At 39.1% G+C, this 12471-nt stretch overlaps 1 protein-coding gene across 1 annotated transcript; it reads right to left on the bottom strand.

Moving 5' to 3' along the window:
* Positions 1 to 2205: 2205 nt before the first annotated feature.
* LOC129772652 (CLIP domain-containing serine protease B4-like) lies at positions 2206 to 11825 on the bottom strand. The gene is made up of 4 exons (XM_055776223.1): positions 11536 to 11825; positions 11236 to 11470; positions 10985 to 11169; positions 2206 to 2618 (listed from the first exon to the last, which is right to left on the bottom strand). Exons 1-4 carry the CDS (start codon positions 11600 to 11602, stop codon positions 2236 to 2238), a joined length of 870 nt encoding a protein of 289 aa, XP_055632198.1. The 5' UTR covers positions 11603 to 11825; the 3' UTR covers positions 2206 to 2235.
* Positions 11826 to 12471: the final 646 nt, after the last annotated feature.

The raw sequence follows: 12471 nt of genomic DNA, 5'->3' as shown, positions 1-12471 counted from the left end.
GGCCCCAAATGCGTGCTACTTCCGACACCTTTGAACGCACGGTTTGCGTTCACTTTGGCGCAAACATGTCTTCAGAAACGATCCAACGTTACACTTTCATCAGCTGACGCACTATCATTATCATCGTCATCATCATCATCGTCGCCGCCGTGTTCTTCATCTCTGCGAACATGCCTGCGTCCGAAGATGGGATTGTGTTCACCCCGAAAGTGGGAAAAAATAGAGCCCCCTAATTAACCAATCAACCTGGACATTCCTTGCGGCTAGCCACAGATGAAGAACCTCTAACGTGAATGCGGAAACGATCGTCCGAAGGGAGGAGAAGGTGAATGTGAAACAGAGCATCGTTTCTCGCTAACTAGCGGATGTGTAGTTTTTGGTGCGTCATATTCACCGATTCGTTGCGAACAGGTTGTTGATATTGACTGCGATGTCACCTAAGCGGAATGGGGCTATAAACAGTGTTGATTGGGATATTCAGTGCTGGAATTCCACCCGGTTGAATTGGTTTGTCAAAGATGTGATTTTGATCACTAGCATTGTGGATACAAAAAAAGTCCGAACTAATACAGTGATTATCTACGCGTGTGCCCATTGCTTTGATGTAATCGGACCCTTCCTTCATGCTCGATCTTCTTCAGGGTTCTTCTTGTGTTATTAATTGATACTATAATTAAACTATCCCTTCAAACTCGTGTATCGGCACGTCTTTCATCGGTCCGAGAAACGATCAAATAATTTTCGCCGAAAGAATAATCGAAACGAAACAAGCCCCGATTGAGCCCTGACAAACGAGCCAAAGGTTCAGTAATAACTGTTATTATTTTGAACTTTGATACTATTTGATACTATTCGAAAAGACGAAAAACGTGAACAGCAATTGTTCTCTTCTAGGGTGTTACGATCAAAATTTGGTACAATCAAACTTGTGGTGAACAAAGGAGAGGGGGTACAGAATATTATTACCAATTTACACGCATTCTTGTGTGATCAAGTTTTGATCCTAACACTTCCTGATCGAATCGAATATATTATGTTATATTTCAGCGCCATTACAATCGAGGCTGCGTGTTGAGCTCGTGCACCTAATAACTGACACACCGTACAGTAGAAGGAATAATTAGGCAACCAATCGACTTATCTACGTGCCCTTGGTCAAAGTATCGTTCATCAGATATACATCAAAGCGATTTGAGTATCCATCCAGCCTTTGACAAATCCGATTAAAATACTCATTGTCACTGTCACCACCGCCGATGAGGGAGCGGCAAGTTATCAAAAAAATAAAACAAATAAATAAATAAGACGCTGAGCGCATTAGTGTCATTTTTTGACACACTGCTGAACCTGGCTGCTGTATTTGATGGATGATGGATCGGCAATGCGGATCGTATTTTTTACGTTGAATATCTCTGTTCACCATTTCACATTCACGTGATCGAATTATTGGTAACTTCTAACAACCATCGTTAATAATGCTACGCACTTAGCACTCGCACGAGAAGGTGATCGTAAAATAACCAGCTTTCGCAGTGCTATTTTTTTTCATCTTTTCAGACTAATAGACACGTGATTAAGCCATCTTTGAGTGGACAAAAGCCCTGTGCCGATCGCGCCAGGCAAAAAACACGCAGAATTTATCTCATTCATATTTTTTTGTTTTGTTTTTGTTGTTTCTTCAACGACATTCTTAATTAAGATGAAAAGGGAATGAGAGAGTTTAAGTTGAGGTCTTGATTTGGTTTGGAATGATTCGAAAACAGCACAAACGGCTAAAAACTTGTCCCATTACTATAAATTTTGATAAGGATGACATTTTACACGTTCTCCTCTCTTTTTCTCTCTGGCTGTGTCTTTGGACACCGTGCTTTCGGTTACCAGCTAGATGTTGGCCGAGCGTTGGAATTCGAAAATAGATACAAAGCTGGTTATGACTCGAAATATTGGGAAATGATAACCATATCTAAGCTTGTCCAATTCTCACCTTAGCCGAAATCTCATTTCTCTCAGGTTTATTGAATTATTGAATTCTGTCCTAGGGGAGTCCACCGCAAAATACGGGATCTCCCCGCTGGTGAATTCCTTTCCACAGGTGAACCGGTTCTTCCTCACATTCGCTTCTGGTTTGAACGTTTCTGGAGAATTCATACTCGCTCCCAATATGTGTGGGGGGAATTGTCATCTTGCATAAACACACGATAGAGATTAAAAATATACGATCAGTCGGTCGATCGTTCAATTATTCTTGACCATATTGTGGATCCACTTCACATACTTTGTGACATCGACATACACGTACGGAGTTCCCGGCTCCGCGTCAAGAATCCCTATGGAAAGCATTGCCACCTGATAGGTACGGCTGTGGTATTCGACCTCCAATGCCGAACCGGCCCCACCGATCATCTCGATTGTTTTGTTGTTGAAGCTCCGTGCACAAATTTGACCCTCGTGCAGCTGGATTCGATCCCCGACCAGCTTATTGCATTCGTCCAGCTCGACGTAGCGCATCCAGTGCTGCTGGGGACGAGCCTCGGTCGTCCAGAGAGTGTTGTACACATTCGGCTGGTTGATGGTTCCGATTTCGAACTTAATCAGCGGCAAGCAGATGGGTGTGATTGCTGGAAGATATGAGAAGGATTTTAGAAAAACTCTTCTTTTTGACGTAGGGCTCTGTCGTTCATTTCTGTACCGGGGTGTAAGTTCAAAGTTTCGAAAACGAGAGAGTGACGCTTAGAGTGCAAGGCTTTGAACGTTAATACCTCTTTGCCGGCGGAACGGAGTGGTATGATAATCATTTCATTCGAAAGTTAAAATATCCAAGAGTTATATAAATGTTGACTAGAAAATTTGTTTCAATAGCTTCAAAATAGCTTTTAAAATAGGTTATTGGAATCACACAAATCCGTATATAAGCTGGCCCTCGTGGAAATCCTTTGTGATGTGAGATGCGGAAGGTCACGCTCACACACCTTTGCATAATTATGCTCTTCTTCCCCAATCTCATTTCGTTTTTGCAGCCGATTTGAAAGAAGCATTTAACGAAAATCGAGGTATCGATGATAATTCGATACCGATGGGTGCAATTGACTATGGATCTGACAGTGAAGAATACGAAATATTTGATATGGTGTAGTGAGGGGTAGGTGTATGGAGAAATCCATTCTCCAAGCATTAATAATTCTGCTTCGGCTGCTTGGAATCAACGGAATAGTTTGATACACAGTTCATGCAAAAGATAAAATGTTCAAGAGGTATATGATTGCAACTTATTCATTTGAAAAATGGTTTCGATAGCTTGAAAAAAGTCGTACATAAGCTGGAGCCCGTTCGGAAATCCATTGATATGTTATTGCGATGTGAGATAAGAATGATCACACTCATACGCCTATGCATTATGCCCTTCTCTCCCTATTCCATTTCTTTTCCGCAGCCAGACTGAACCGAGCCACATTGTTTGGTGAAAACAGAAGTTGTTTTTATCGAATGCTCACAAATGCCGCTATCGACCGGTGATTCCAACTGTCGGGACTTGGGGAGGGGGTATTGTTTGCGCTGGGTATTCCCGAGGAGGAATCGATTCCTCCCTTGAGCGTTAATAATTATCAACCGGCTGAACGAAGTAACGAAATGTCTGAAAGTTATACTGCCGTTCTACGCATAGTTGGCTCATGTTCCAAAATCTTCAACAGGAAAAAATGTAATCAAAGATTTGTATCATATTTGTCTGCCAGAAGCTTTAAGCATTTCAGTTTAACAATACACCGGATTTTTTGTAAGCAGTAAACTGTTGTCTAATGAAATGTGAAAAATTTCCCTCACTTAAATCAATCAAGCTTGATCCCCGGTTTCCATATCCATGGTGGGACAGTTATGCCTAGAATATCAACATGGGACGATTGAACTTGATGTTGTTTTTTAGAAGCTGGGAACAAATAATAAGTTTTTTTGTGTTTTTTTGCAACACCTTTGCAGAATATAAATCTCATTGTTATAAGGCATTCGCTCACCAGATGATCACGTGCAAACACGTGTAACAACTATGCGTAGAACGCTAGTATATGCTTGTTACTTATTGATTGCTAAGCCAACGTTAGTCCTATGTCTACCTTATCTACCTTATATCACGGACTGTCATGGAGCGATGCTACTCTAATGCGCAAGGCTGGATTGAATGAACAATGGCGTTTGCCCTCTCAACATCCACGACCTGTATTGCACGTTCAACGAGTGCAGTGGTACTGCATTACCCTATGTTTCATTGTTGTCTGATAACACCAAGGTCCCGAGTCACCGGGTGTCGCATCACTCCTCCTGGCGTCGTCACTTGGATCTGTCGACTTCGACCATCTCAACCCTTTATGACGGAGAAGGTCTGTCCTCGCAGCCATCCGTTCCGGACTGACGGATCTAAGACGACTGCTAGGTATCCGATATTCGGCCCCTTTCGTTTCTCCATACCACTTGGTACGGAAAGATATTCACGAGATATTCTAGCGCCCAGCGGGTCCAAAACCTGATGCACCAGGTTCGTCGACAGTCTGCAGTTGATCCGGACAGACTCAGGACATTTTGAAATATGCTTAGCAGCTTGATGAACTATTTTAGCAACTTGTTAACGAAATTCACAAATTTGTCAGTGTTTATGAACACAACACTGTACGCTATTGAACTCAAGCATCGATACATGCATACGTGATACATGAGAGAGAGAAACGATTCATTTTTGGTGGAAGTCACTTCAATATGCAATGATGTTCATTTGGCGGGGAAGAATGAAATGAGATAGTCGAGTCGTAGTGTGAGATAGCAATCAAACTCCCGAATGACTGTTGAGTCATGTTGACAAAGAAACTGCTGGAAGAAGCCAAAATTCATTACTAATTGAATGCGAAGGCGAATTTGTTCATAATCCCCTGACTATCCTCAGTTGAATATGACTTTTCCGAGGCCTGGCTGTTGGCCCACATCCAGGATCTGTGTCTGTCTTTGTACGAACACAGGAGATTTGTTGACGGATTTAGCATTATCATGCGTGTCGTAGTACAATCCATAGATTTGAGGTTGTTCTGATATATCACTGTATGAAATGCAGGAGCTCCTTCTTCTGAGCGGCTGTATTTTATTTTAACACCACATAATTCAATATGGAATTGAAAGTGGATGCCAATTGAATATTATTGTAATATTTCGGTGCTCGGATATGCTTTTCCAAATAAGAAATATCTGTAATAGTTCTTTGTTGATTCTAAATCTCAGATGCAACAAAATGGCACAATACACATACCGCACCGATACCTATAAATCACATATGCAGCACTTAGCCATCGTTAAGTTTATCTGTGTTCAATCAATTTAGTTTTCGATGAGTTGTGTAATATTCAAATTTTTGTCTCTTCCTTTTCACATAAAATTCTTTTTCAGAGAAAGGGTTGTGGCGAAGTCCAAAATGGTCGCGAAATTGAAAATTTCGGGTTATTGATTGCATCAGATGAAGCATTTCGTAAACTACATATCACATTCATCAGATTCGGAAAATCACGCATGCGGCAGGAATAACGTATCGAAATTATTTTAAATGCACAACGAAAAACCATGGTCACATGGCCCGGTCTGACTTAACACCGACCATCTAGTGCTGGAAATATTGAAAATGAAACAAGGAGTGAAAAATCAAAGCCACCTTGACCAACGCCTAATCTGTCAAATCAGGACCGTTGTTTGCGTGCAAGATTCGAGCAAGAAACAATATTCTGGAACGGAAACCATTTTCCGGCTAATCATAACGAACAGTCTCATGTTCCGAACATCTTCATTTTTAAATGTAAATTTACTATACTTCAATGTTATAAATAATTGAATAATAAAGGCGCAGACATTCTTTGGGGTATTGGCTAGATTTTAACATCATTCACAGGTATCGATATAGCTTATCTATATATATATATATATATATATATATATATAAAAATGGAGTGATGTCTGTCTGTCTGTCTGATTCTTATAGACTCGGAAACTACTGAACCGATCGACATGAAAATTGGTATGTAGGGGTTTTTGGGGCCGGGGAAGGTTTTCGTGATATTTTGAGACCCCTCCCCCCTCTCTAAGGGGGGGCTGCCATACAAATGAAACACAAATTTCTGCATTACTCGGAAATTAACCAAGCAAACGAAACCAAAGTTGGCATGTGAAAGTTTTAAGGTGCAATAAATGTTTCTATGATGGTTAGACAGTCCTTCCCCCACTCAAAGGGGGGGCTTCCATACAAATGAAACACAAATTTCTGCATTACTCGAGAATTAATCAAGCAAATGAAACCAAATTTGGCATGTGGAGGTTTTAGGATGCAATAAATGTTTCTATGGTGATAAGATACTCCTTCCCCCTCTCTTAGAGGGGGCTGCCATACAAATGAAAACAATTTTTTGCATTACTCGGAAATTAATCAATCAAACGAAACCAAAGTTGGCATGTGAAAGTTTTAGGGTGTGGAGGCGATCTGGCGTAGTGGTAACATCCATGCCTCTCACGCTGAAGGTCACGAGTTCAATTCTCACTCCCGACATTCTTCCAAAAATGGAAGTAAAAAGTGACGAACCAGCCAAATGAGTTGAAAATCACTATAATACAGATGAAAAAAAAAAAAAAGTTTTAGGGTGCAATAAATGTTTCTATGATGGTTAGACAGTCCTTCCCCCACTCAAAGGGGGGGCTGCCATACAAATGAAACACAAATTTCTGCATTACTCGAGAATTAATCAAGCAAATGAAACCAAATTTGGCATGTGGAGGTTTTAGGATGCAATAAATGTTTCTATGGTGTTAAGATACTCCTTCCCCTCTCTTAGAGGGGGCTGCCGTACAAATGAAACACAAATTTTTGCATTACCCGAGAATTAATCAAGCAAATTAAACCAAATTAGGCATATGGAAACTTTAGGGTGCAATGAATGTTTCTATGGTGGTTAGATACCCCTCCCCCCTCTCTTAGGGGTGGCTGCCATACAAATAAAACACAAATTTCTGCATTACTCGAGAATTAATCAAGTAAATGGGCGGGACGAAGTTTGCCGGGTTAGCTAGTAATTTATAATATTAAACATTTGCAAATAAGTGACAGTAAAAACCAAAGATAAAATGTTAGCGTTAGCAAATTCCGTAAAAAACAAGCATCGTTAGTTTTTCAATTTTTGTACTTGTTTCAACTATTTCGTTAGTCTTTTTTCATGTTAAGTGCTAGAAAAGGTATGAATCTACTAAGCATGGACGAAAACAATGATATTTTATGCAGAAATACTCATTAAAATTAGTATTGATGTAGTGTTCGGAATTTGAATCAAGTTTCGACGCATGATTCATATTCCGAACACTTAATTTGAAATGTAAATTTACTGAACTTCAATGTTAAAAATAATTGAATAATGAAAGCCTTAGCATTCTTTGGGTAATAGGCTTCATTTTAACACCATTTACAGGTATCGATGCAGCCTATAATTTATAATATCAAGCATTTGCAAAAAAGTGACAATCAAAAGCAACGATAAAATGTTTGCGTTAGCAAATTTCGTTAAAAACAAGCATCGTTAATTTATCAGTTTTTGTAGTTTTTTCAACTATTTTGTTTGTTGTTTTCATGTTAAGTGCTAGAAACGGTACGAATCTACAATAAATGGATGAAATAAAATGATATTTTATACAGAAATCTTCATTAAAATTTGTGTTCGGAATATGAATGAAGTTTCTACGCATGATTCAAATTGCGTTCATTTTTAAATGTGAATTTACTGAACTTTAATGTTAGAAATAATTTAATATTCATTTTAACGTCATTTGCAGGTATCGATACCGATATAGCGCCCTTGGTCCAGAAACCATGTAAACTATAAGAAACAATTACAATCAATTGTTACCAAAGCAAAATCAATTTTTTGCGAACATAACATTTTTCCAAAAAAGACTAGCTAATTGACTTTAATTTGATATATTGATCGTATGAATCGGACCAGTAGTTTAAAAGTTATGATTTTTTTTTAAATGCATTTTCGCTGTTCGGAATTTGAGACAAAAGTGTTCGGAATATGAGTCAGTGACAAAAATGGTGTGGAATTGGAATTTGAGACCAATGTGATTAGTGTAATTCTCAGATTTTTACCATGAAAACATATTTGTAAATCAATTTTGACGTAGAACTACGTCTTTCATTAAGGGTGCCAAATCATAAAACAGGTCACGTTTTTATGAAATAAAGTTAACGTTAATAACTATTTTTGTCGCGAACGGATTTTGGCTATTTACATACCAAACGAATCGGAAATTCCTAAGATTTGTTTGATATGCTATACATTACAATCTAAATGTCTGTATATGGTTTAAATTGATGAAAATTGGAAACACTCCCATTTCCCCATACATTTTTGTCCATTTGTGTGCTTTCCCGAACAGAGCTGTCAACAACGAGCAACTTATCGACGAGCAACAAAGGAAAAGAAGAAGAACGAAGGGGAATATTTACCTAGAGTATAAACAGTGGATCTCGCTGAGGAAAACTACCATTCTTCGTGGGGAAATCGACTGAATAACATCGTTGCTGGGCGAGCTGGACGGCGAGGGATCGAATACCTTCCTCAAGGCAATGGGGATGGAGGAGTAATATTATGGATAAAGTAAAGTTTTACAAGGGCTTTTTTGAAGGTCGGAGACGAATGAACTGAAAAAGTTTAAAGTCTCAAGCAAGGAAGCAAGGCAAACATTCGTTCTGTATTCAAAGCAATGAATATCGCTTGTTCTCCCTTGTTTTGCATCATCACATGTCTTTGTTTCGGATTGAGCTGTGGACGCGACCAAATTACTCACTCGCTGTTGTCTCTGGCATTACAATCTTTGCATCAAACTTACGCGATTCCGTTAATGTTCTAAGCTACACAATTGTGTGGGGAATCATCAAGCTAGGCTATCGTCAGCTCACCAAGAAAATAAATGTTCTGGAATTTTATCAGTGATTGGGTTTCGCATGACGGTAGGAAAACTCTCTCCACAAAGAATGATAGCTAAGTTAATCTAGACTGGTAATATTAACAGAAAGGGCTTCTGTTGAGAAGAGCGCAAAACGGAGATAAGCGTGTGTATATTTAGTTGCTTCAAGCCATCGTATATGGATATTTGTATGCGTACGTGCATGCTTCATAACCCGTACGTAAAAATACTGCATCTTCGCTACGCTGAAACCTCATTTGTATCTGCTCCTGTGTGAATCGGCCCTGTAACGATGCAACAATCGCATAATTCTTCAATGCTTTGTTTGACTACTGTTTGGTGTTGCAAATTATGCAGTCGTAATGATAAATATAAACGAAGAGGGGAGATAGCGGGAGGGAAATATTTACGCTAGGGTATTGGTAATGAATTTCTGCTGAGGCAAATATTCAGCCTTTTTTCAAGCAGTTAATATTGTTTGTTTTCTGTCATCAATGAACTGAACTGACGCTATGGCTAATTTTATGGACGCATGGAAAAAATATTTGGGCAATATCAAATTATTCAATAAGTTATATTATGTTATTAAATTATTTGGGCTCGCGTGCCAGTCGCAAAACTGCTTTCAACTAGGATTGTATTTGATAGAGTTTATTTCGTTTATTTAGTCACCAATAAAGTATATGGCGTTCTGAAATTTTGTATGTGATTTGGTTTCGCTTGCCAGTAGCAAAACTTTCTCCACTAAGGATGACAGCTGCGCTTATCTCGAGCATGTATTGTTCTGCGAGCACAAGAATGAATCATCAAACAATTATCGTCAGATGAATCTACAATAAAAACTAGTAGAATGGTTATTTCAAAATTTTGCGTAGCGTTATAAAATAATATCCGCAGTTATAAACAATCGACTTGAATTAAACTACAGCGTAGTTCTACGTCTACAATGCGGTCGTGTCTTGAACACAACCTTCTATAATTTTTTTTTCTAGTCAAATGGAAAAGAAGGCTCTATTGTATCCAAAAATCTAATGAATTTCGCGAAAAAGTACAATTTTGAGTAATAAGACACTATTTAAATGCCATCAAAGCTTAAGTGTCCGGAATTTGAGATAAAACGGTACACTGAAAAAAATGATTTGTCAACAAAACTGAATGTCTTTTGAAAATCAGGTTAAGAATATGAAAAATAAATTAGAACGAACTTTTGGAATCTCGAAATCAGGACAGGTCCTGCTGAAGCAGGACAGGACTATTTATAGTATACCTGGTAACTGTCTAAGTTCGTTGGTTTGAGTTCACGGAGGGTAAACAATGAAGCCGTCCATCAATAGTGTAACTACTTTTTTGCATCAGAAATCAAGGTTTCGTTTCACTTTTTATGGACGTTAAAATAAAATTGTGCACGCGGGTAATGAAATTCGAGTCCGGGGGAGTAGTAGTGTGGTTGAAGTCAGGTTGAATGAAGAAGCAGATTTGTGTTCATTGGTCACGTCAATTAGAGTAACCATTTGCTAGAATAGTTCATCAGTCATCCTCTCTCTTAACGCTCGTCAATTCATTTCTACCCAATTAGAGGCATGTTGACGGCGAATGCCGAAGTAGTCCTAGTCGAAGCGAAGCTACTGAGAGGAGAGTCGAAGATTTCGGACCCTGCTTCCTCGTACAATTTCGTACAAACAATAGCCTCTAGTTTTAATGATGATAATAGGGATTTCACAAGAGCTGTTCGCAACCGTTCGGAGACGAATGAATCTTATAATTTGAAGTCTCCGTTAAAATAGGAAAAGAAAAAAAACTGTTCGCAAAAAACCCTATAGCGAAACAGCTACTGCTATGATCAAATACACCAAGAGATAGTTTAAACCCTATAGATTTTCATTCCTTATCATGGAGATTTTCACTCTAACACTAACTAGACTTCTACCAGAAATATAGAGCAACAACAATAGAATAATCGTCGACAGAATCGCACGAAAATTGATCAACAAACAATGCTAGCAATACTCACATTCACTCAGTGCCACATCCATATTGAGTATAACAACGGCTATGTCATTCTCGAATGTGTCCTTATTATAATCCGGGTGTACCGTCGTGCTCTTCACCAGTCTCTTTTGGACCGAATCGGCACATTTTATTCCCTCGCAGTCCTGATCGGTGCTCAAATCATATTCACCCAAAACAATGATGGTACTGGAATCAAATTCAACACCCGTCAGCTATCAGTTCACGACCTAGAGCACTATCTGTACAACTTACTCATTCACGGCAACGTTATTCGCACAGACGGCGGTTGTCAGGACGTGATTTGGGGTGATCAACGTTCCGTGACAGAAGTGAACCGTATCATCCGGGTAGTAGAACAGTGCCAACCAGGGCGTTTCTTGGAAACGGCCATAGGGCGGACGATCTCGATCCTCGTAAGCCGTCACGCCACAGTTTTTGTTCAACACATCACTCAGCTCGAGCTGGGCTTTATCGGGGAAATGGAAGCCTGGAATGAATAACAAAACACCAACAATGATCGAACCCGTCGTACCCGATTCAGAAGCTACTCACACTCGCTGAAACAAGCAGCCAGCAGGGTCATCAACAAAATCGCCCCAAAGTTAAAACTAGATGCCATTTCTCTCGCAACCACTACTGGCGTTTTGCACTTACAACGATCGACTGATCCGTAATAACCACTGCGTTGTTTATTTCTGTGTGCTTATCAATTCTGGCTGATATACCGCGGGTTTTTCTTAGATGTGTGGACGGGACTTCCCAGTCCCAGTTGCGATCACATTACACGCACATGGGGAGCTTCGTATTCGAGAGTTATAGCAAACAAGTTTGGCAAGCGTTTCGTCTCACTGGATTCATTGTCCGTTGCTTTTTTTTCGTGATGCAAAGTCCCGTGAGGAGGCTGCGCAGACGCTCTGGCCGAGCTGAATTTGAACTCTATTGCTGTTTATGACTGTGAATAAAAGCTTTCGCAGGAGATTTGACTATTAATAAATACATTGAAGCATTTATTTTAATGGACTGCGTTTTTTTTGCGTTCAGATAGAAAGTCTCATCTGAAAGTACATTTCACGTTTTGTTTTTGTTTATTTAGTGCCACTGTCCTATACGTTGTTTACTGTTCGCAAATTGGGTTACAATCGTTTCTCCACGCGTTATCATCGCTTTCGTAAATCGACGAAAATATTGAGCAATTTTAGCTAAATTGGAATTTTTTACAATAGCCAGATGGTTGTGCGCCCGTTTACTAGAAGTTGAGAACAGACAACAAAATGTTGTTAGAGTGATATGTTATTTCTAATTTTTTTTTAAACATTCATTTTAAACATTCATATTCCACTCCCAACACAAGTCAATCAAACAATTATTATTTCTACAAACATAAATACTCATATATAAAAATGGCGATTCGTAATAAACAAATGGCGATTCGTGATAAACATTTCACGAAAATATTTTGCGCCATTTGTTTTTTTTTCTATGTCTGTA

This window comes from Toxorhynchites rutilus, chromosome 1, assembly GCF_029784135.1.
Source record: "Toxorhynchites rutilus septentrionalis strain SRP chromosome 1, ASM2978413v1, whole genome shotgun sequence".
Classification (NCBI taxonomy): Eukaryota; Metazoa; Arthropoda; class Insecta; order Diptera; family Culicidae; genus Toxorhynchites; species Toxorhynchites rutilus.
The sequence above is the reverse complement of the archived record's forward strand: the minus strand, read 5'-3'. Positions and strand labels throughout refer to the sequence as shown.